The following is a 26,388-nucleotide window of genomic DNA, read 5'->3' as shown; positions in this document are numbered from 1 at the left end:
CTCATACCCTTGACAGGCAGTCTGCAGCTTCTTCCCATTTCAGACCTTGGAAAAAATAAAAATAAAACTCACATGCTTGTCAAACATTTGGAATAAGTCTGTCTGTCTCCCAAAGGAACGTCTGACAAACCCTCCTATCTACTTTCTGAACAATCCTCTTGAGGAAGTTGTCAATAAAACCCCTGGGTCTCACCATCAGCCATGATCTTTCTTGTACAAACCACATTTCAGTCAGCAAGGATTTTAATGACAACTTCCTCAAGAGGGTTTGCCAGACTGTTTGTAGACTGGGCATCGATCCTCTGTCGTACAAAGTCCTTCCTTGGCACACCTGAACTATCTGAACCCCTCCTGCTGGAGTACAAGGCGTTCATCCGCAGTTTGGAGTACTGCTCTTCCCTCTGGGCTGGCTCCCCTGCCTCACATTTTGCTCGGCTCATTTTATTTTTTTGCACTTCTCAACATCATCCCACCCCATGTATCGTAAACCACCCCTCTCCTGTTCTGTGAAGAACGTCCCTGAGGTTTCTGGGTCTCTCCCCATCATCTCCTCCGGTTAGACAGGCTTGAACCCGGTCCCAACGGCACAGTTGCGGTTTACATCAATAACTTCTTTTCTCACTGTCCATTAACTCTTACACCCCCAAACCCACAGCAGTATTTTTGAATGCATCTTCCCCTCTGCTTCCATATTTTGTTTGCGAGTGGTATGCCGTCTTAACAGTAATTGACAGACACAGACACACACATTCCACAAAGTCTTGTTCTGGTTTTAAATTTTTATTACAGCCAAGCCAAAGACTTTGTGGACACCCTAAATATCTCTTTTTGGACCAACTTTTCATTATAGATGACGATTTCAACTCGACAACTGGCTGGGTGTTGGTACCTCTTTCACCAATGATGGCACTGCAGCGAAGGACTTGTGACTCCATGGGCACAATGCAATCTGAGAAATCTTCTCCCAACAGCAAATCCTCCCTTCTGGACATGGTGATGACAAACTGGGGTGGAACCATCCCATTATCCACCCTGTTGCATGCTTTTTGCCCAAATATTGTCATCAAGGTCAGGTCAGGTATGGGAGTATGCGCCAGAGCAGCGTGTCGCAGCGTCCACTTTCCGCCGGTACTCTAGGGGGCTCCGTCTGGACATCCCCCAGGCAGATGCCTGGCCCATCCACATCTCCTTGAGATGCTGATCAACCTGCTGCAACCACAAGGCTCGTGGTCGGCCCATTGGCCTCCTCCACTCATGAGGCTCCCTCGCTGAGAGAATCTTGTGAGCAGGATTAGCATCAGGAAAAGGAGCCATGTGTCAATACAGCCGCAGATGATGCTCACGAACTATGCGGGTAACAAATCTCATCGAGTCTCTCTCAGCAACCACTCGTTGGACACAAAGTTCGACCAGCGATAGTCAAGGATGCTCCGAGGAGACCTGGTACCAAAGGAATTAAGTTTCCGTCAAAGATGCCTGGTCATAGTCCAAGTCTCACATCAATAGAGCAGGACTGGAAGCACCAAGGACCTGAACTCTGACTTTCATCCTCCCGCACAGGGACCAACAGCGTCACACCCCCATGATCCAGTGAATCCAAGACTCCCCAGGCCTGACCCAGACAACTGTTGAGTTCTAGCTCACAGCCAGAGACATGAATATCACTGCCAAGGTAAGTGAATCTCTCCGCAACCTCAACATCACCACAAGCAGGTACAGACAGGATAGCAGCATCCAAGATGTCATTGAGCCTGGATCTAGGTTTTAACCCAGGAACCCGTAATCCCAGCGGCTCAAACTCCTTATTCAGCACCTCGAGGGCCTCCAAAAGGATATCTCGTCTCCGCAAGGATGACTGCTCATCTGTGAAATCAAGGTCAGAGATCTTGACATTCCCAAACGATGCACTGCAGCTTGATCTCTCCTACATCCACCCCAGAATCCAGTCCATACCAATGCTGAAAAGTGTGGGGGCCAGTTCATACCCCTGACGAACTCCAGTAACAAATGGAAATAAGTCAGAGATGGTACCACCACATCTCACAGCACTCAGTACCAGAGTATAGTTAAGACATCAGATCGATCAGTTTTGGTGGCGCCCCACGAAGACCAAGAATCCTCCAGAGGGCATCCCGATTCACTGAATCAAACGCTTTACAGAGATCAACATAGGCTGCAAGAAGCCCCTGCCGAAACTCTCGTCTGCATTCAGTGAGGACCCGAAGACCAAGGATACGATCAATCATTGACCTCTTTTGTGTAAAGCCTGACTGCTCTGGATGCTGGTGCTCAAGCAGATGGTGGCGAACCCTATCGAGAATTATCCGACCAAAGGCCTTGCCCAGCAATGAGAGCAGCCTCACCCCTCGGTAGTTGCAGTCTTGGTGATCACCCTTCCCTTTCCAGAGAGGGACAACAACGCGCCTCTTCCAGTCAGTCGGGATGATGCCTGTGTTCCAGGCAGGGCACAGAATTGCATTTTGACCAGCCTTGAGAAGTTCAGCATGGATGCTACAGATCCCTGGAGCTTTACCCCATTTCAACCGGTTCACCGCACCGTTTCCACAAACGAAGGTGTATCACAGTTGATTGGAGGGTCAGCAATAGGGATTGTAACACCCCTGACATCCAACTCGACAGCTGGTGGATCAGCCTGGTACAACCGCTCAAAGTAACCGGCCCAGCGGGCCTTCCCTTCGGACTCCTCTGTGAAGGGGCCAGCACCCTCTGCTCTAACTGCAGTACACCGAGGAACGGGCTTGGACGAACGCAATGCATGAATTCCCCTGTAAGCAGGACGAGAATCACTTGATCACACAGGTGATGCTCTACCCCTTCACAGATTTGTCGCACATAGGCCTCCTTGTCCATCTTTAGTGCACGTAAAGTTTTATTCCTTAGCTCCCTGAACAGCTCAACTCTGGGTACCATTGGCCATAGTCATTGGGCCAGGCTGAATGGCAGTGTCGCTTCAGAGACAAAATTCTTCTTCGGCCTCCGGTGAGTTCCAAGACATCCACCGGAAGCATCAAGGATGGTGATATTGAAGGCACTCCACAATTCTTCAGGATCCCCCCAAATCTCCACTCAGCCTGTTCGCAAACTCCTCAGCTACTCTCTCATCCTTGAGCTTGCCAATATCCAGCCTCGGCTGGGATGGTACCATTCTCCTGGATTTAAGGTGCAACTCAAGGGTTGCTACAAGCCGGTGGTCAGTGCTGAGGAACTGAGCACTCCGGTAAACCCTGCAGTTATGGATCATTCTCCAGCGACCATCAACGAGCACATGGTGAATCTCCTGTGCCACACCACCAGCATTAGAATACAAAGTCCAGCGATGAGTTTGTGGATGCTGAAACCATGAATCAGCCACCCCAAGTCCATGACTTCCTGCAAAGTCAAGGAATTTGGTGCTATTCTGGTTCACAGTTCCAGACCCATGGGGACCAACACACGTCTCGTAACCATCCCTATCAGTTCCAGTCGATGCATTGAAATCCCCCAAGATGAGAAGTGTATCTCGCCTGGGGCACTGATCAACCAGACTCTAGCGTGGCATAGAATGCATCCTCCATGGTGAGATCACTCACCTCAGTCGGAGCATAAAGAGAGACCTGGGAAATGACACCCAAGGAGTGACGAATCCTTCGTCTCATAATACGCTTGTTGACTGGTGTTACCTCAATTATCATTGGAGTCAGCTGCAGCAACTCCTTGGGTATGGCAACCATCAGAGCGACCAGACCAATAGTAGATGTAACCACTCGCCATAATCTCACTGAAATCCAGTCTCCGAACCTCAGAGAGTTCTGCAATACCGTTGTCCAAATGCTTGAGCTCAGATAACACAGGTGATCATCCTCTTCGGAATAGAACAATCCAGGCACCCACCCGAAGGGACCACCTCAGGTCCAAGGAGACCGTCATCTGGTGGACGTCACCTCAGCACCACCCTGACACATTCTCCCGCAATCTGACCCAGGAATGTTACCCCGTGGTTTCCCTCCTCTCAAAGATTGGGGGTCCCGAAGGCTTTGCACCAATCCCATCATCCGGTGAGCTTCCCTGCGAAGAGAAGCTGCACAGGAGGTATCCCACGGAGTGGGTTTCAGATTTTTTTTTATGCTTGCGGAATGAAGGGTTTTACGGTGGCCAGAATGCAAATCCTGCCACCATCCTCCTAACAAAAAGTAACCCAACTGCAGGAGGACGTCCGCAGATAGTCAGGCACTAAATATGGATGGCCGTTGGCTCACAAGGAGCTCCACTGCCCTTTGACAGGTTTTGTTCTTCATCCTGCTGGGTGTCCATATCATACACCCTCCTCACCAAGAAACTTGGTGGGGGTGATGGTTTAGTCACCGACGACCCGACTATGGAACAGGTTAGTACAGGTTTACATGGAACCTGTAGCAAGTCACAGATCTAGTCTGACATATGCCCTGACAATAGTCATGAAGTGGACTATTTATATCACTTTTCTATTATGCTGATCTCTACGTCCAACCCCAATGGCCCTTCTCAGGGCCAATCTGTCTGTAGTGTGCGAGGGAGTGTTCAGATCTTGTAATTCAAGTGTCTTTTGGCCCAGTACTATTCATCAAATATCTTTGACACCAAAAAAATCCCATATCGCCTTACTGATGACTCTACCATATACCGTAACATCCCCCATTCAACAGAAAGGCAGGCAGCAGCCCATTCCCTCTCTGCAGACCTTGGTAGAATCGCAAGCTGTCAACAACTTGGACATATAATTCATTCATAACAAATCTCACTCACAGTCTCTGCAGAAAGACCGTCTGGTGAACGCTCACATATGCTTTCTGAACAATCCTCTTGAAGTTCAGTCACTCAAACTTTTGGACCTCACCATCAGCCATGATCTTTCTTGGGCAAACCATATGCAGTGCCTTCAGAAAGTATTCACACCCCATGGGTTTTTCACATTTTGTTGTTACAGCCTGAATATAAAATTGATAATTATATATTTTTGTCACCAATCAACACAAAATACCTCATTATAACAATGAAACCATGCTTTTAGAAACTTTACAAATTAATTAAAAATGTAAAGATGAAATTCCTTGTGTCAATAAGTATTCAACCCCACCCCTCCCCAAGAGCCAATATTTGTAGAAACGCCTCTGGCAGCGATGACAGCTTTGAGTCTTAGGTATGTCTATCGGCTTTGCACATTTGGATTTGAGGATTTTCTCCCATTCTTGTGAATTTTTTGATTTTAATCTTCTCCCACTGAAGGACTTTCATGTTCTGAAGCCATTCCATTGTGGCTTTGGCCGTATGCTTGGGGCATTGTCCTGTTGGAATGTAAATCTTCGCCACAGTCCAAGGTCTCTGAAGCACGTTCTCCTCAAGGATTTGCATGTATTTTGCTCCATTCATTGTTCCCTCTCTTATCAAGTCTCCCAGTCCCTGCCACTGAAAAGAATCCCCAAAGCATGATCCTACCACCACCATGCATGACGGGAGGGATGGTATTATATGGGTAATGAGCTGTGCTCGTTTTCCACCAGACATCACATTTTACATTCAGGCCAAAGAGTTAAATTTTCATCTCATCAGACCACAGAATATTTTTCCTCATTCTCTTAATCTTTCACATGCCATTTTGCAAACTCAAGGCATGCTGTCATGTGCCTTTCTCAAGAGTGGCTTCCATCTGGCCACTCTCCCATAAAGCCAGGATTTGTGAAGTGCTGCAGAGACTTTTGTCCTTCTGCCAGGTTCTCCCATCTCAGCCAAGGAACTCTGTGGTTCTGTCAGAGTGGTCACTGGGTTATTGGTCACCTCCCTGACCAAGGTCCTTTCCCAGTTGCTCAGTTTGGTCAGATGGCCAGCTCTAGGAAAAGTTTGGCAAGTTCCATATTGTTTCCCTTTCCTAATGATGGATCTCTCACTGTGCTCTTGAGAACTTTCAACACTAGAAATTGTTTTATACGCTTCCCCAGATCTATGCCTCCTAAATAATTCTATCTCAGAGTTCTACGGACAGTTCCTTGGACATCATGGTAGAGTTTCTGCTCTGACATGCCTTGTCAACTGTGGTACCACGAAGAGAAAGGTGTTTCTTTCTAAATCATGTCCAATCAATTGAATTGGCCACAGGTGACTCCAATTAAGTTGTAGAGATTTAGAGGATGATCAAAGGAAATTGGATGCAACTGAACGCTATTCGGGGAGTCACTGCAAAGGGGTTGAAAACTTACCGACACAAGATATTTCAGCTTTTCATTTTTAATTTGTAAAAATTTCTTTAAAAATATTTTTTAAAATAAAAAAGCTACTTCGACATTACGGGACATTGTGTGTGCATTAGTGACAAAGAAAATCTAATTTAATCAATTTTAAATTCAGGCTGTAACAACAAAATATGAAAAGTCAAGGGGGTGTGAATACTTTCTGAAGGCACTGTATCTAAAGTTGGCTTCAAAAGTAAAGCTAGTTTGTTGACATCCCACATGATGCAGTCTTTCGGTAGCACATCTGATCTTTGTGACTTACTGAGCTTTATGGAGTACTGTCATCCCCTCTGATCCTACACCCCTCCATCACACCTTGCTCAGCTCGACGCTGTGGAAAACAAGGCCTTCAAAACCACTGATATCTACTGCAAGGAAGCAGAGGCTTTGGGCCTCTTTCTTTCACTTCACAGTCAGGTGGGTGGTCTCGTCTTCTCACATCTCCTTTGGTCTCATCTCAAGACCTTTATGGTCTTGCATACTCCCTCCTGGTGACCCCTTCCAAAAATTCAGACTCACTGCTCACTTCCACTCATTCTTTTTTTTGGATACATTGTCGAGGCTCGTATGAGAGATAACGCACAGCAAGGGAAGCATGAGACAAGAAGGGTGGGAGAGGGAAGATTTATCTTTTCCCCAAGTGTGGAACCAACCTCCTCAGTCTATTCAATATTTTTCTTCCCTCCAGAGCTTTAAGATGGCTAATCATCAAAATCTCAGGTCATCTGCCATCCACAACCATGAGTTTTCTGACCACCATTAACCCTCCCCAATTCCAACACCTCTTTCCAGGTTTCCAGTTTTTCCTTACACTTGTGTTGAGAGTTTGCAGCTCTGCCCATCATGTTCGCTCCCTGTCCTCTCCATGTTCTCATTCTTCCCAACCTCCCTTTTCCCTCAACCCTGCTATTGGTGTGTTCCCCCATCCCTTATTCCTACTGTTCTCTTTGTTCCGTTACATCCTGGTACGTTCTGTGTTCAAACTCCTTGAGCCTCGATTTAAAAAAAAATAAATAAAAATAATTAAAAAAAAAAAAAACATGCAACTGAACCAGGTATCTTGATCAAAGCATAATGGCTTCAACTTTATTTTCTATCCATCTGAAAATTCAGGTCCGAATGGGGCACAACTATTGGAACAACCATATTTTGCACATTTGTTATGCATCAAAATTACAATGCCAAAGCAGTGACAAACTGGGGTTCATGTGAATATTCCTCCAAATGAGCAAAAAAACAAAAAAAAAAAAAACAGAATTTTGACAGCCTGCTCCAGTCTGTCAGATTAGTCTACAAATATTACTGAGCTGTGTCTTTTGGCCATAATCTTGAAAACAATTTTGGCATTGTCAAATATAGCTTTCAACTCGCTCCTACACGTGGCAGTTTAAAAAAAAAAATTCAAATCGCACTTTTATTGCATTGGTAATGGTAACTTGTGAAGTCAAATGAAAGTTCACAAATATAAATTCACACGCTCTACCAACTTTTTCATAAAATTTCATCTCTTGCAACTTGACTACAGCTATAATAGATTTTTGGATACCATAGGGCTTGGAGATTATATAAGTAATAGGTAGGATAACTTTGCTGCATTTCTCAGCAGTTAAATAGGTTCATAATTGGCTGTGGTAAGCACATGAAGTTAATAGATTTTGCCTTTTCAGAGATAAAAGTGAGAAAAGTGTCAGAATGAGAAAAGCATATGCAAAGCTACATCTTTCAAATACACAACAGGAGAGAATGCAAACAAAGCAATGAAAACATTCAACCAGTATTTTGAAACCCTTAAAATGGATTTTGGGGAATTTTACAGCTCTGATATTGGAATCGATTGATGAACATGATAGTAAGAGACATGCGAGATGATGGGCTCAGCTTTAGAACTTATTTCAAGCCAGAGAAGGTGCAGCATTACTCCAAGCTGGAACATTGAACTCACCGATAAAAGGTCACGAACCCTGTGACAAGAAGCGCTACTTGCAGTGATGTTCGTAGGCAATGCTTGGCTGATGTGGGAGTATGAGGGGGGGGGCAGAGCAGGACATGCAGGGTAGGTTTGCCATCAAGATGCATATTGCATTTAATGTCACACAATGCAAGGCAATGGGAGTTGCCCAACTTGTTGCCACCCTGCCAGGCTCAGCAAAAATAAATAAATAAATAATGAAAGTAAATAATAAAAAAGCTGCCCCGTTTTTGTCTAACAAACTGTTGCCCCAAAATTTATAACACAAGATTAATGTAGAAGACAAAGTGCTGGCACACATCAATCAATGAGGTCGAATTTTTACTTATTAGCTCGCCTGTTCGAAGAACAGAGAGCTATAGCGATACCCCCGGCGTGAGCGTGAGCGTGAAAATGTTAAAGTTTTTGGTGCAAGTTATTTCCTTTCTAATGTTTTTATCTACCACACTATTTTTTACTGATTACAATATACAAATACATATATTGCTTTAAAATTATTTGGATCAGACCACTGCAATGCTTTATAAAAAAAATATTATTAGACTAGTCTTTTAAAAACGATAAATGTATAAACAGGTGAGCATTGGGTGGCTTTGACACCAACTCTGTTTTTTATAAAGCTTTCAAGGACTGAATAGACTAGTGTACCCTTTTGCCAAGGAAAAAAAAAAAGCAGACAAAATAAAAAATATCAGGAAAATGGTTCAATGTCCTCGAATGATGTGCAACAGAAAATAGGGCCATCTCCGAGGATTTCAAATCAAATAAATTTGCACGAAAACAATTTGGAACGGCAATACATGTGCTATCTTTTGCCCACTTGCCCTGAAAGCATGTAAAAAATATATATGCCAAAAATAAGCTATTCATGAACCTTAGTCTGACCAGGACCCAAACATGTGCCAACTTTGGTGCTTCAGTCCAGCATGTAACATTTTTTTTTTCTTAAATCCACTGGACAAAGACACAAGTACAAGTCTGAGTCATGTTTTTTCCAATTTTCCAGTGCATAACTAGTGACATAAAATTGCACTGCCGTACAACTAAAATATAGTACTTTATAATAACTAAAGTACAACTATTAAATGTTGTATACTCTTGCACAATATTTAAACTGTAGTACTTCTCGTTACTCGAATACTACCATAAGAATCCCAGAATAGTGGGACAGCTTTTCTTGGATGCTTTTATGCAATCCCAGATCCTCACAGATTCCTACAATGATGCAATATGCACCACCCTGCTCGACTTCAGACTAGAGTCCTGCTATCTTGATAGCCGGATGCTACCACTTACAGCAAATTGTATAAACAGATCATCAATGAAACAGCCTTTCGCATTATTTCGCATAATTGACTCAATTTTATCAACCTCAGTGGTGTAATGGTTAGAACGTCACTCAGAGTCAGGGAGGTTGGTGGTTTGAAAGCCAGCTGAATCATAAGAAAGACTAAAAATGATATGTGCTGCTTCCTTGCTTTATGCTTTGCACTTAAAATGATAGAACATGGACAAACAACGATGTAGATTGGTTATAATAGTGGAGGCTTTGATGGGCCTAATGGCCTTCACCTGCACTGAAGGTCCTTCAAAGAGAACAAATGTTATTATGCACAGATGGCATCCCAATAATACTCCACAGCATAGTTATGTAGTCTATGGGTAATGCCTTAAAAAACAAAAAATACATCATGACCATTTTTCACTCATCTCGTATCACCTATGACCAGATGACACGACATGTGCCAGACTTTAGTGGAAACCCCAAATTAAAAGCTGCTCTATTTCAACATACAAGGTTGAAAATTTGATGCCAAATCATCTAAAAATTTTTTTTTTTTTAAGGTCAACATTTAATATTTAAAAAAACACAACAAAACACTTCCAGTACACCACTTAAAAAAAAAAAAAATATATATATATATATATATATATGTAATAAAATAAAATAATTTTTTAAAAAGCAATCCACCGAGACTGCAGAAATTTCGTTCACTCACAAATGATAAAGCTTTCCATGAGCACAAAAATAAAACAAGATGGAGCCTTGTTTCTGATGAACAAAAAATAATCATAAAAATACAAGAGCACTGGTTGGTCATTGGTCAATAAGCAACTAGAGCAGGCAGTGCCACAAAATGAGTAGAGGAAGCACAACCAACCTGAGAGGCAGACATCCGTGTAATGTCCTGGCGGCTTGCGAGGTCAGAGGACGATACATTGGCTGGGGTGCCACGATGAAGGCGCATGCACACCCGCCGCTCACGCTCAGCCCGAGAGAGCTGTCTGGGCGATGTATTAACTGAGGGGATGATTGGAGTGATGAAATTTCAAGACAAATAAACACTGAACACATGAGTAAAAGTATGGCTGAATACAACTTGACTTTTGTATAACAAAACATGCTATGGATGCTGTACATTTCAACCCAGTGACTCATTAAAGTCAATGGCTCCTTTTTGTAGTAGCTTTTCATTTTAAAAGAAGAATAAGGTAAAGGTGCTCCGTGTCTTGTCCACTTTATTCCCGATGCATTGAGCCTTTCATGGATTCATCCATTTCACTTTGCTGAGGAAAAGGTTAAGTGACAGAATTCTTTCATTCTCGACTTGCACAGATGTTCTAGTGTTTATGGAGAGTCGGAGATATGCAAACGGTTTATAACTGTCAGCAGGTCCACTCAGTGGGATCTTCTGCTATGATCAATTGGCACAATAACTCCGGGTTACTGGTTGGCCCTATTCAGCTGAAGGATTTTTCCACATCACCTCAGAAATTGACAAGACAGCATAATCATCAACCAAAATATTTGGGGGTTTATCTGTCCATCTCTCACAAGGTAGACAAATCAAATGAAAACTGGAGCACTTTGGGGATGAAATTTGGTGAAGTTACAAGGCTGGGGTGGATGACTGAAGGTCCTCTCCTTGCATGGAAGAACACATTTGAAGAAGCAATTTTGTACTTTCAAACTGCTGTTCAAGCTTTCCGATACAAGTACAGTAATACCACACCATACTCTCGGGTTGCGTTTCTGAAAAACCGAGTACCACAAATCAGCTTGTTGCAAAACAAGTTTTCCCACAATACTGATGTCAAAAATAGGAGATACATTCATGAAGGATGTCAAAAACCAGCATTTTAACCAAAATAAGTTATTAGTATAAAGTTATGCTCATTAATGAATAAAGAGCAGGTGTAATGATTAATGAAAGGATATACAGTGCAGTACTGTACAGTAAAATGAAAATGAAGTGCAATTTAATTGGGAGTTTGCCTCGCGACAAAAAATTAAAATAAATGAAAATTACAAATTATATTACAACTGGAACAATTATTATTATAAATCAGTTGGAATCTGAATCCTGGCAAGGAACAGAGTTGTCAGGTCAATGTTCCAATTACTGATCTTTATCAGGACTCTCCTCAGGCTTCAGCTGAGAAGTCTTCTTGAAGAATTGATCAAGGGAGAGTTTCTTCATAGCCTTTTTTTTTCTTCATGAAGTTCCCTGCAGCACTGCTTTCCCTGACTTAAGAACCTTGCAACATCGAGGAACCTTTCCACATTTGGGTCATCTTCTTGCATGATGTTTGTCACTGCATTGATGTGTTGGAAGATCTCCAAAAGCCTTTTGGTCGTCAGAGCTTTAGGGTGCAGTTTTTTTAACGGTCACAGATGCATCATCTTCAGCGGCTATTTGCTCTCCTTGGTGCATCAAGTCTTCATGGGATTCGAGCAATACCTCAACATCCTCCTTCTCAAGTTCCTCAAATCCCAGATGTCTTCCCATTTCAAGAACATCTTGAATTGCCTCTTCTGGAATCGTTGTTTGGGAGCGAGCAACACAATCAGGCCAGAGCTTCCTTCACACACTTGAGGTTTGCAGATGTAACTTCCTTCCAACACTCGTAAATGTTCTCGATTGCATTAAATATGTTGTGTCCCTTCCAGAACTCTTTATTGTTTCAAAATATCCAATTTCATTTGAAGGGAAATGCTTCAATTAATTTTCTTGGGCTCCGAAATTTTAAATTTTTAGGCACAGATGAAATGGAAATAAAAATTAAATGTCACCTCATTGAGCAAACTGTATGCACAAGGACTGGATGTGTCCAGAACAAGTTCGGCAGGAAGAAGAGTAAGTGATCTCACGTTAGTCCCCATGCGGTGGCTGTTTGTGAATCTTTACATCACTTTCATTACTTTATTTATCACATTCCTCATCTCTTTTACATTTACCTGATTATTTATGTTAAAATTAAAAACAAATGATCCAAAGGCACCTTTTTCAGGGTTTATGCAATACATACTGTACTGTACTAATACGATACAAATATCTGCGGATTAGCGGAGCTAATAGAGTGGAATGTAAATTTAGGTGAACTGTTGTGCTGGGTCGCGAGTTGGATTTGGTGAAATAAAGATTCGTTCACATTACATTCATTTCAAATAAGAGTGAGATTTGGGTTTTCTTATAAAAGTGAAATATAATTAAAGCTCTTACAGACTGTCAAGGAAGCATCATGGACTGGAGTGTAGCATGTCTGGACAGATGTTGTGAAACACCGCTGTGGAACACATTGTTGTATGTCTGAAGCCAGTGACCGGAAAAGGGAGGTCGAGTCATAATGTAAAAGGAGCATAAAACGGAAACAAGCATTTTGAGAAACAGTGTAAGGTGAAGTATTATTGTATTCCAGAAATTGTCACAAATCTGCAAAATAGGTTGGATCGTCTTTGGAATGGTAAGCATTGGGTGTCCTTGAGATTTCCTCTTGAAGATGCCAGACTATATTACCAGCCTTTATTGGCTGAAAGTAGAAATATGGTGACAAATCTTAGTGTTGGCTTAAGACATTGTGTACTTTTGTCGTGCCGTTAAACATCAGGTGGGTTGCCTCAACCTGTCATCCTTCCGAGGTCGGCAAAATGAGTACCAACTTATTGGAAACAGGAGGCACTGCATCCCACAAGGAGCTGTTGGAAAAGGCTGTTTGTTTTTAAACACTGCTTCACATTCTCCAAAACTAACTGTATTTGTTATTTGGGAAAAAATTGGTTTTTGGGGATATCTTAACAGTGGGATGTCTCTTCAATGATGGGAAGAGGGTTTCTCTTACCTGACGAACTTGCAAAAAAGATAGGATGACAGACAATTGCATTTCCTTCCGGAATGCTCCAGGAAGTAAGGAACTCCTTATCTCGCTTATTTGTAAAATGCATCTGGTAATTACGAACCAATACAGGAAAGCCCAGGCATTTCGAATCAAGATGCAAGGTTGCGATTTCTCCCAGCCACCTCCTACGCACAATAAGAACATGGTTCCTGGTACAGCTAGCTTAGTGTGTTCTGTTGACTGCCACAGAAAGATTATATACTTTCTGGTCATTCACTTCATTTCATTGCACTCTTAGATCAGTTACACCCACTGGTGGGAGGTTTCTTCTGCCTTCTTTGCCCACAGTGGAAATCTTTTTCTTCTCAACCAATAACCTTGAAGGTCTTACTCCTGGGCTTTCCCAACATATTTAATTACATTTTTGTGGGATTATGGAGAACTTTTTAATCACACAACAGACAATGTTTTTGCTGGTAAGGAATCTGCTGTTACTACATTTCTGATAAAGAGAGATGGGTATTCCCACAATTTTTCCGTTGCAATACACTGCTATATCAAAGCCTGCACTGCAATATGCACCATCATATGTTGAATTTATCAATTACGACTAAAATTGTTCGAACTTGTTCCGACATCTTTTTCCAGTAATTTCCGATGCAACTCAAATGATGAACACAAGCAAACACAATGAAAACAAATCACTTCCCATCATAGCTGACTGATGGAACCCTTGACCACAAATGGCTTTTCTCATCATTTCTCTCCCACTTTGAGAACAGACTGAATGTTTACTTTCTCTGCTCACGTAGCCAACATGTAGCACTCAACAGAATCCTTTCATCTCCACTCCCCGTCAAGGTTGGAGTGCCCAAAGGCAGTTTCGAGGCTCAATCCTACTCCTGATCTTCATCAATGATCTCTGAAAAATACTCTATATTTTTGCTAATGACCTAGAAAAACACTTGGAAGATGTTTTTCAATCCAGACAAATCTCTCTCCAAAAAGGACCACCTGGCAAACCCTGGCAAACCCAAAAACTTGAGCAATTCCCTTGAGGAAGTTCAGTCATTCAAGCTCCTGGGGTCTCAACATCAGCCATGATCTTTTTGGGCAAACCACATTTCAAAATTGGCTTACAAAGCCAGCCAGCAACTGGGCATCCTGCATCATACGAAGTCCCTCCTTGGCACATCTGAACTCCTATCCACTTAAAAGGCTTTCATCTACAGCTTGATGGAGTACTGGTCTTCCCTCTGAGCTACGTCACATTTTGCTCAGCTTAACGCCATGGAGATTAAGGCCTTTAAGATTATTGCAATCTCTCACGATGAAGCTGAGTCTATGGGCCTATCACTTCACCAAAGCAGACAAGTTGGTGGTTGTTCTCCACCACCTCCTTTCTAATCTTGTACCCTCTTCTCTTTCCATGCTGTGTCCCCTCCAGGTTTCTGCAGGGCCCATGAACCGGCTTCTGGTGAAACTACATAAATCCAGAACGACTGCTCACCTCCACTCATTTATTACTCTCTTTTCCCACCTGTGGAACCAACTTCCATATCTTCCTCAATCTCATTCTTCCCTCCAGATCTTCAAAAACAGCTGTTCACCACCATCTCAGATCATCCCGAATGTAACAAATGATCTTTTCTACCCTCATTAACTCACCCAAATTTCCAGTTTTCCCTCCTTGTTGTTTCCTTCTGCAGCCAACAAGTCCACCCGATGCATCCTCTTCTGACCCCCATTCCTCCCCACACCCTGTCAGTCTCCCTCTATCTTGGCCTCTTACTCTGATGTTAGCATTTCACCCACCCCTCTTCTGTTCCTTTGCATCCTGATCCGTTCAGTGTACTGGCTCTTCCACAAGCCGAGACCATTTAAAAAAAAAAAAAAAAAAGTGATGGCGTCAACAGCTGTGCATCAAAATTGTTGTCCCTCCGGCAGGTTTGACAAGCCATTAAAATGGTGACAAACTGCAATGCTCTTCAATTTATTTAACCAAAAACCACACTACACATGGAGTTTTCCTCATTTTTTAAACAACTTCAGTCATCCACTATGTTGTCTGGTTTCATGGGTTTACCAAAATAGCCCAAATAAAAGATGACCTCCATTTGGGGTCAATCTGCATAGTTGAAGTTTTTTTTAATTATTATTTTTCTTTCTTTCCAGAATCCATTTGGCCTGCATCTTCCTGAAATGTATTGTTTTGAGGCTTGTGAATATGGACATATCCACAGAGAAATTTTGTACAAAAGGGTAAGAGCTAGCAGTATCAAGTAAGGTTGGCTGATTGGATATAAAAATTACTCAAAGAACACAAGATTGAGAGCAGTACAAAATGGGTACATCTCAGACACTGACGGACACACACACCACACCACACCCACATCAACTGGCCCGACATAAGAACACAGCATCCCACCCTCCTCTCCCACCTAAACATACTTAATGCTTGCCTACTCACCCCTTGACTTGTACATACATTTTGGAGCTGACAAATACATGTCAAATTCTCATTTGAACTGGTCAACAAACTATTCTACATCATATTAAAGGGGAACCAAAAATGCTCAGACAACCTCGATGCTAATCCATCCCTTGATACCCTGCAAAATAGATATGATGAGTCTTTTTCCGATTTCGGAATTTATAAAGTCGGTAAATTTGTGATTAAAAGTCGACACCTTTTACTTCAGATTAGCCATGACATCATACCTGGAAGTAGACCAAATCCGTACTGTGTACGGGTTCCATCGCGGTACGTACAACTCAAAATGGCAAATAATTTAGATTTTCCACAAATATGCTGAGTTGATGCGTCCTTGGTGGTTGTGGTAATACACACCAAGATGGTTCATGCTACACCAATGGCCAAAACACCCTAAGTTTGCCAGAAATTGGAGGTTTGTCCGAAATAACCGGATGTCGATCGGGCCTACAAAATGTTCACTTTTGTGCTCGGAAATTTGAGAGCACGTTATGAAACAACAAAGATGGTTATATATCTTGTGGTCATCCACCACACTTGAGAGAGAGGATGCCATCTGAATGCAGAATGGGTAAATAAAGCATTCATAGGCTGATTGAACAGAGCGAGTCTGCCCAAGTCCTGGTAGAAATGAAGCAAAACATTATAGGCATACTATGCTACGCTGGCAATCAGAAAGCTGCAATCAAGCAAAGGTTGAGTGTGGGGGAGGGGTGAAAGGGGTGGGAAAATCTTTACCCGAACCCAAATGATAGACTAAATTTGTACATGATGCTCATTATGTGTGAATCCATACTTTAAGATGACTGAAGTATCCAAAGCCATTAGCTCATGGTGATGGCAACACCACCTGCCCTTCAGGAAAGTTTGGGGTAAAACCAAGTTGTGGTCAGGTAGGTGACCAAGTTGTGGATGATTTTTGTCCCGTTCTCTCTGAAACATGCAAGCAAATTGAGTATGTCTGTGATGCCACCACAGTGGGCCATCATGAAATGAGGGCTTGAGTCCAGTTGAGCTCAATGTTGCCAGTACTTTTGCTCCACATATCATGGTTGGTCAGGGCAGTTCGGCTATCGTTTGAGTCTTGACAGAAACCACAAACTTGGTCAACTCACACAAACTTGCTCCCGTCTTCCAGGATTCCCTCCACCCTTCTCCACAAATACAATGTGGTTCCATTAATCTATATCACAAGTCAGGTAATTGCCACTTTCCGTTAAACTCAACATTTCCTTCAAAACTCACTGCTTTTTCTCTGAAAAATAAAATAGAATCAGTTGAAATCAATTCAATGCGTAAGTACGTCAAATATTTAGTGGCGAGTTAAAAAAAAAATCTAAAAAAGTTAAAAAATAAAGCAACATGTTCTGACAGCCTTTGATCAGATTATACAGAATAATGAGCTTTGAAACACACCAGCCTGAGGTCCAGGTGAAACTGGTGTCACCAAATCTTGTGTACTTCGGCCCCGAGGGCCAGCTGCAGCAGTTGCACGGGGTGCTGCTGCTCTTTGTGCTCGCTCTTCACGCTCAAGTTCTCTCCGCTCACGCAACGGATCTTCATGGGCTCTCATGCCACCCTCAGAAAGAAAATATAATTGATAATGTTGATTTTAAACCTTGAAAACAAATATCAACATTTCAAGTATTTTTTTAAGTTTTAAAAAGCAATGCTACCGATTTGGCAAGAACTTCAAGCAGCACGTTGCTGGCAAGCTTCACCAACAAGGTTTAATGGAAGAGCAAGTAAATGTGAAATTTAAATTTAAAATAAATCAATAAAAATTGTACTTTAGACTTGCCATTCTGTTTACCTTCATTTGCAGAGTTTGTAAAATTCTTACAAGTACTTGAGAAGAGTGTAAACAATGAAGACCTCAAGTTAACAACAACAACAACAAACGACATGCACATGTGGTGCATGGTGATATTGTATTATGGATTTAATACCATTTCATTCATAAAAGTTAAAACATGATGTACCTTGCCTTCACTAAGCAACAAACAAAAGTGGTCTATCAAAACTTAAGAGGTCTATTATGCAGTCACTTTTGGAAGGTTGCTGAGTGTCACAAGGCAGTCTTGTTCCTCAAATACATAAACATCTCCGGTGCTCTGAAAAACACTTCCTTTTCGCCGAGGACTCCACATTTTGCCGTACAGTACCCGACCCCACCAAGATAGATAGCAGCCAAGTCACTCTCCACTAATCCAGAAGTGGTCAAATGCCGGTCAGACAAATGCTCACACATTTCAATCCTGCACTAAAAAAAACCATCACAGCCTGTCATGCCAGAAAGATCATCAAACAAAACCACCCCACTATTCCCAACATCAATCACTGGAAGAGGTTGTGTACTCTTGAAATTTGAAGCATCATCAGTCATGATCTCTCTTGGTTTGAGTGTATCATAAAGCTGCTCTCCAAAATGAGTGACAGTCTCGGCATCGTCATTTGTTCCAAGTCATTCTTTTTAAAAATCATAACTCTAACTGCCTACAAGAAGGAATGTCAAGTCTAAAGCTCACTCGAGTTTCACGGTCCCTCTGCATCTCCCTCTGGGCTGATGCTCATTTCACCCCTGTATTATTTTGATTAAAGCTCTTTTTTTTGTAATGCCACAATGAGGCAAAAGTAAAAAAAAAAAAAAAGAAAGCTATATTTTTTGGTCCAAGTACTGCTAAATGAGTTTTTTTTAAGTGCCAACAAGGTGACTTGTGTTCTAAAGTGTTGAAATATACAATTCAATTGAAATAAAATGATTAAGGTTTGAGAAACAAAATTAAAAATTTAAACGTTTACCGCCATTGATGCAGTCTTTTACACACTCCTTACAACACGTTGCATTAGTTCATGTCTATTGTTTATGACATCCTTAAATCCAGTAAGTTTCCTGTTTTTAATGCTTTTCAATGTTTGATCACCAGTTAGATTAAAAAATATATATATACATTTTTTAATAATTTTTATTTTTAGTTAAACTAAAATCAGAACGCAATCAGTGCCAAAGTATACTGCTAATCTGTAGGTTCATTTTCCGATCCATGTTCAAAACACAACATTCGACTGAAATGAAGTCGTTTCTTGATTATAAACCAACATTTCTGGACAGAGAGAGAAAAAGGGAACCAATTGCTTAATTCAGCTTTTCACTTTGTACACTGTAAAATAAATACATTGCAGACAGGTCAGCAGCCTGTTTATTTTTTCACTGCTTCTCCTAGTCTAACTCCCTCTGCTCCATCAGTCCTCTGACGTGCTCCACAAACTGATGAAACTCCTAAATCCCAGCATGACTGCACCCCTTCCCTACCCCCTTAAACTCTTTTCTCCAGTCGATGGAAACACCTTTCAAAGGCTGTTCAATTCATTCCCAAGGGTTCCTTCATGAAATTGAGATTAACATCTGTTGATGAGGATAAGTATAATGCAATGGATTTCCCTACCAATAATTTTCCTGAAATGAAATGCTTTATTTGAACAAGTTGACGACAGCAAAACGTTCAAACAAATTTAGTTAAAACCAAGGTCGGCAAAGCAATAAAGTTAAAATGTAGATTGGTAAGAAAGGAAAATAATGAAAACAAAAGAAATTCAATCCAAAGTGAATATCGTTTATAACTCTTGCACTTTTTGATTAAAATGAATATGTACAGGATTTACCAATTTACAATAATGAGCCAAGGTTTTCCTCTGGACATATTTTTCACGATGGCTTCCAAAAAAACAAAAAACAAAACTTTGTATAACATCTGGGTCTGTTTCACAATAATTCCTACAGAATTTCAAAAGTGGACATCATGTGAAAAAGTATTATGGATTGGCCTTACTAAATTCAGGATGTGACAAACAATGCTTTTAGCATGCACACACCACCACTTACAAACTTGAGCATGTTCCAGTCAAAAACATAATCGTAGGAAAAACCCTGCCGATGAAAGAGATTCCGAAAAAGCTGTCTCAGGTACGAATAATCTGGTTTGTCGTCAAAACGCAGAGATCTGCAGAAGTTCAGGTACGTTGCAAATTCAGCTGCAGAAGGAAAAGATGAAAACAAAATAATGTACAGTATATCAATGGCATACTCCAAACAATTTTTTTTTTACAGCAATCCAGCCTCAGCCGTGTCAGTAAAAGTAATGTAGCTACCAATACGCATGAAATAGACTCTACAATGATGCAGCATCACATCACATCATTAAGGTACTGATGAAAAAAAAAAAGTCGGCAATATTAGCATTTAAAATTCCAAGATGGACTTATGTTAGGATTGCATCCTCTCTCATGGATTACTCTGGCTCACTTGGCTGTGATGAAATTCCTAATCTCCGACTTGGTTAGTGAGCAATCGTGACCCTGCAGTCTGGTTATTCATTCAGGACGACAAGCTAGGACTACATTCTGCCCAGTCACAAAATTATCCGTTTTTCTATCTTCTCTGATTCTGATGGGCGACACCATTTGGAAAAACTTTCAGAAAAGCTTGCACAAGTTTAGCTCACTTATGAAGAACCCATCCTTACCCCAGAATTAGAGATGGGTTAATTACCAACCTCACATTACGGATGGACAAGTCAACCACCCTACCTGAAGAGATGGGTTACTTACCCCAGCAGTGGCATATAATACCCCCTCGACTCACCAGAAGTGACACGATGCCAGACATATTTACAAATTCTTGGGGTCATTCCACCACCATAAACCCCTTGGGTTATGAATTTTTTAACCATACAATACCTTCCTGTCACAACTTGGGTACAACCACCACTTTTCAATTCATTCCAATCAAAGGTACAGGAGTGCAAAGAAGTCAAACAAATTTGCAATTCTGGAGAAACTATGTAGTCAGTAAGGACGGACGGATTCTTCGCAAGTCATAATGTAATTTGACACGCTTCCTCCCACCAGTGCTATGCCATACAATTTTATGTAAAATTGGAGTGGATATGCACATATGTAAATACAGTGCCCTGAGAAAGTATTCACACCCCTCAACTTTTGTCACATTTTGTTGTTACAGCCTGAATTAAAAAAATTTTGTCATCGATCTACACAAAATACTCCATAATGACAAGGTGAAAAAAGTGTTTTTAGAAATTTTTACAAATAAAAAAAGGAAAATCTGAAATGTCTTGCATCAAAAAGTACTCAAACCCTTTGCTATGACACGCCAAATTGAGCTCAGATGTATCCAATTTCCTTTGATCATCCTTGAGATGTCTCTACAACTTGATTGGAGTGCACCTGTGGCCAAGTCAATTGATTGGACATGATTTAGAAAGAAACATGCTTTTCTATACAAGATCCCACAGTTGGCAGTGCTTGTCAGAGAAGAAAATCCACCATGAAGTCCAAGGAACTGTCCGTAGAATTCAAAAATAGAATTGGGAGGAGGATCTGGAGTAGGGTATAAAACAATTTCTCGAGTGTTGAAAGTTTCCAAGAGCACAGTGAGCTCTATCAATAGGAAATGGAAAGAGTATGGAACTACCCAGACTCTTCCTAGAGCTGACCATCTGACCAAGACAAACCTTGTTAAAGGAGGTGACCAAGAACCCAATGATCTGACAGAACTACAGAGTTCCTTGGCTGAGATGGGAGAAGCTTCCCAAGGACAACAAACTTCACAAATCTAGGCTTTATTGGAGAGTTGCCAAACAGAGACCACTCCTGAGAAAAAGGCACATGACAACATGCCTCGAGTTTCCAAAAAGGCATGTGAAAGACTAAGAGAATGAGGCAAAATATTCTGTGGTCTGATGAGACGAAAATTGAACTCCTTGGCCTGAATACAAAAAGCACTACGTCTGACGGAAACCAAGCACAGCTCATCACCCATTGAACACCTTCCCTACCAATCTAGTTTAAATGATTATCCACGTGGTTTCTTTTTTCTTCGAGTGGAACAAACATTGCACCAGGATTTTTGATGAACATTTCACCTGTATTCCAGGATGTAGGCAAATCTGAATATTTTTATGAATGAAATCATGAAGCTGGACAGGTCCATCGGATGTGTTTGGGAAATCCATTTTACAAGAGGGTTAATTAATAAATGCTTCTTTGAATTAGCATGTTTTGGACAGAGGAATCAATATCAAAAAACAATGCACGTCATTCTCAAGATACATGACTAGGTTCATTGACGTTTAACAAGTGATGATTAATCACAGATAACAACAGATAGTGTAAAGAACGACAAGTAAGTCAGTATTGTGACAGGTACAGCCATGGAAATAATTATTTCAAAGAAATCAAACCTAATCAAAAGTCTGAGCCAGGAGAAGATATTACTTCAACAATATAAGGAAGACCAAGTAAGGTACTCTACTCTCTGGCCAAGCTTCCGAGTTAAATATAAAAATTTTGGATACTCCATCAGATGACCAGGAGATCAGCACTGGACCAACTAACATTTACTTAACACTCGATAAAAAACGTGTCCAATATTGCACAAAAGTCCATTTATAAGTAACTGTGATCTAAATAAATATATTGCATTTGTTGGCAACAAATGCAAAACTAGAAGAACACCATTCTTTCCTGTTTTTAATAACAAAGGTTTACATATGGATAGCTGCCATCTTTTGGTAATGAGCATGCAAAACCAATTTGATGGGTGCAAGACAGCTCAAAAATATTAACCGCAAACTCACATGCGTATCCCTTGCACAGCACCTCGATGGGTGTCGACATCTTCTTCTCACTTATGCGCTCATACTTCTGCCGCTTTGTTGCTGCCTTGAGGCCCTGCCAGGGCAGCGAGCCCAGGTTGAAGTACATAAGCACATAACCCAGGGACTCCAGGTCATCCCGTCGACTTTGTTCTGAATGATCAAGACAGAGTAAATTAGATTGTTATCTACAGATCAATCTTTGTTCACTCCACATATTTACGAGGTGTCATTGAATACTTAATCTGACAGAATAATTTTACACCATGTTCAAAAAGGCCAAATAAATCACTGCAATGTCAAGAGTTCACCAAACTTTTCTTACTACCCACAACTACACAGAATAACTAATCAATAAGAAGGCTGACAAGGGATATTAAAAATGCCATTGAGATGCTTATATAAAACTTTCAATGCACTTGAGACCATCTTGATAGGCTCGAGTGCAGTTATCGTATATTTCACTCTTCCAAGTTTCGTATCTGTCGACACCCCCAATTCAATACGAGACATCCAGATCTGCTGAGGAGTGTCATCATACACCTGAATACCTCCATTTTATAGGGGCAAGCCCAACAAACCCCTTTTCCATCCGTTGCACACCTGAACTCCTATCCACCTAAAAGGCCTTCATCCGCAGCTTGATGAAGTACGGCACTGCTCTTCCCTCTGGGCTGGCTCCCCTGCTCACAATTTGCTCAGCTTGACACCATGGAAACCAAAGCCTTCAAGATTATTGAAATCTCCCGCGATGAAGCCGAGTCTATCACTATGCCACCACAGGCAGGTCAGTGGTTTTTCTCTCTTCGACCACCTCCTTTCTGGACTTGCACACTGCTTTTTCCATGCTTCGTCCCCCCCCCCAATTTCTCAAGATGTTTGCGGTCCTCTAACAACCTCCTTCTGGTTAAACTACCTAAATCTAGGATCACTACTCACCTCCACTCATTTGTTCCCCTTTTCTTCAACAACTTCCACATTCTCTTCAATCTCATTCTTCCCTCCAGGTCTTCAAGACAGCTGTTCACTACCATCTCAGATCATCCACAATACAAAACATTGTCCTGTTCTACCGTCGTTAACCTCCCCTCCCCCCACAATCACCCCTCCTTCCAAATTTCCAGCTTCCCTCCTGAGAGTTTCCTTCTGTATCCATATTGTCCACCCAATGCATCCTCTCCACACCCATTGTTTGTCCATGCCTGCCTCCACCTTGGTCTTCAACTCTGTTGGTGTGCCCCCCTCCCCCATGCTCTAAACTGTGCCTTTTGTCTTGTTGTGTCCTGATCCGTTCAGTGCACCAAATATAGGTCTTCCACGAGCCTCGACTATGTATACAAAAAAAAGAAGAAAAAGTGGGGGCCAGTGCAGTTGCACTCAAAGTAGTTCTTCATCCATAGCAAAGATCAACGCCTCAAAAAGAGTGCATTCGTTGATATATAAAGTGTTTTATAAAAAGTAAGAAATATTAAAGATAAATAGCAATACAGGAAAAATGTGTCGGCAAAAACTAAATAAAAATGAGGGCGGGGTGGGGGAAAGAACAGTGGGGGTTGGAGCAACGCGAGTTACTTTAAAAAATATTTGTAAATAAATAAATTTTAAAAACGAAGCCAATTGATACAGTTCTCCCCACTCATCTAAATATAGAATATCCCCCCCAGACCATTATACAGTATTTGTCTGTGCTGCAAACACTACATTTTGTAATGCAAATGGACATGCTTTGCACCAAACAAAACAAGCTGTAGGGCCACTTCACTCTGGTTGAGACCCTTGGGGAAAGCAAATGTTGCTAACAAATACCGGTCAGTTTCTCTCACTCCACCACTTTTTATCGTCATATTATTCTCATACAACTTATCTCGGGTCAGTACCTCAAAATAGCTCTGACATTGTTCACATTAAATTTTAAGAACTACACACAAAACTGCATCCATCAATGGTCTTGACTCAAAACCTATGAAACTATTTCTCAAGATCAATGGAATCTCCGATGATAAAGCCAAGTCAATGGGCCTATCACTCCAGTTATCGTAGGTCTTCTACCACCTCCTTTCTAAGTCTAAAACCCTCTGCCCTTTCATGCCCCCCCCCCCACCCAGGTTTCTGGAGGGTGCACGTGGTCTCCCGTCAACCTTCTGGTGAAACTCCCAAAACTCCAGAATCACCGCTCACCTCCACTCTTTCGTTCCTTATTTTACGATATTTTTTTCCTTCCCACCACCTGTAGAACAAACAAAGACATTCTTCAATCCCATTCTTCCCTCCAAATCTTAGTCAGCTGTTCACTTGCTCCTACATCAATCTTATCCACTTTCTGCATCTTCCCCTACTCATTCTTACCTGGATCCCTTGTTTGTCCGTCAGTCTATTTTGTACCTCGACTGTGCTGTTGGCGGTTTCCGCTTTGTGCTATTGTGTCCTGATCCGTTCTGTGTTCTTACTCTTCCACGAGCCTCAACTCAATAAAACGATACAAAAAAAAGTCAGGAACGCTCAATACATGAATATACTCTTTTCCTCAATATGCATGCTTCTTCTTCTTGGTGATGAACCTTAGAGTTAGCATGGGTGTTCATTATGTGGATGATACCTCAACATGCATTTCCTTCCTTGCATTAAACCCCAATGGTTTCTATGTCCAGACACCACCTTGTTCAAATACAATTAAACCACAGAACTACTATCATTCGTAGTTAAACCAAGTAATTAATTGCTAAACGAAGTACTGCATTCTACAAAGCAGGCAGCAAAGAACAGGACCAAAGACAAGTACCAATGCCAAGATGAGTGTTGATGGAGGCATAGCGTGCAGTGCCCGTAAGATTCTTATTCTCGCGGTAAGGAATGTGCTGGTGCGTCCTCGCATCTCTGTACTTCTTTGCCAAACCAAAGTCAATAATATAAACCAGGTTTCCTTTCTTTCCAAGACCCATGAGGAAGTTATCAGGCTTGATGTCACGGTGAATAAAGTTCTTGGAATGGACATACTCAATGCGGCTGATCTGCGTACAAACATTTTTTTTTCTTTTTTAATAGACTTTCAAATGCAATAATTGCTTCGTAAAAACAGAGCTTTGAAAGCATTCTAAAATAGCATGGTACTTCACTAATCTTAGGAGACAACCACATTTCATGAGGCCATTTAAAAAACATAACAAAATAGACTTGTGATCCATACCATTTGATCAGCGAGTAATAGCACAGTCTTCAGGCTGAACTTCCGTGTGCAGAAATTGAAAAGATCCTCCAGGCTCGGCCCCAGAAGCTCCATCACCATGACATTGTAATCGCCCTCTGCCCCACACCACTTTATTGAGGGAATTCCCACTGCAGACAGAGACCCAATTTGAAACTGCAACTTAAAGGAAAAAGAAAATACAACCACTTAGGTTACAATTTAAGCCCCATATTCAGAGACTAATGAGCACAGAAATGGTCACAGGCACCATGTAAACCCATTCAACTTTGACATCTTCCAAATTTGAGCTGAAAAATGGAATAAAAAAATCAATACGTTACATCATTTATCAGTCACCAGCATAGATGGGATCAACATGCTGCATTTTACAGCATTAAAATAAACAAATTTGTTTTCCTTGGTAACGTGTAATGCAACGCAACGTTATGTTGGAACATGAAGCAATTAGAGCAACAAATCATCGTTCAAATGTTATTTATATTTTTTGCAATCTGCAAATTTCAATAATCACTGTGCTCGACAGAGCCGGAAAAGTGGTGGCCCAGGAGACATGCTAAAGTGCTTGCAAACTGTACATTGGTTTTCAATGTAGTTTCTGCATATAATTGCCACTTTAGAAAGGGACAGCAGATCACAACATAACAAATAAATAATCACATTAAGAT

General features: G+C 41.4%; 1 protein-coding gene across 3 annotated transcripts in view; it reads right to left on the bottom strand.

Moving 5' to 3' along the window:
• The window catches only part of LOC147034541 (casein kinase I-like), an 84,662-nt gene that overhangs the window by 14,377 nt on the left and 43,897 nt on the right, over nucleotides 1-26,388 (bottom strand). For all 3 annotated transcript variants that reach the window (XM_085885044.1, XM_085885034.1, XM_085885028.1), the window contains exons 4-10: nucleotides 25,703-25,851; nucleotides 25,298-25,526; nucleotides 22,501-22,671; nucleotides 19,728-19,876; nucleotides 17,261-17,423; nucleotides 10,395-10,534; nucleotides 8,206-8,272 (exon numbers count right to left, since the gene is read on the bottom strand). In XM_085885044.1, coding sequence (XP_085741170.1) covers nucleotides 8,240-8,272; nucleotides 10,395-10,534; nucleotides 17,261-17,423; nucleotides 19,728-19,876; nucleotides 22,501-22,671; nucleotides 25,298-25,526; nucleotides 25,703-25,851 — 1,034 coding nt within the window. In that variant the 3' untranslated portion in view covers nucleotides 8,206-8,239. The remainder of the gene's footprint in view (nucleotides 1-8,205; nucleotides 8,273-10,394; nucleotides 10,535-17,260; nucleotides 17,424-19,727; nucleotides 19,877-22,500; nucleotides 22,672-25,297; nucleotides 25,527-25,702; nucleotides 25,852-26,388) is intronic.

The sequence above is a fragment of the Eptatretus burgeri genome, chromosome 1, assembly GCF_056783735.1.
Source record: "Eptatretus burgeri isolate ZD-2024b chromosome 1, Ebu_testis_v1, whole genome shotgun sequence".
Lineage (NCBI taxonomy): Eukaryota > Metazoa > Chordata > Myxini > Myxiniformes > Myxinidae > Eptatretus > Eptatretus burgeri.
This window is presented reverse-complemented; position numbering and strand designations above follow the sequence as displayed.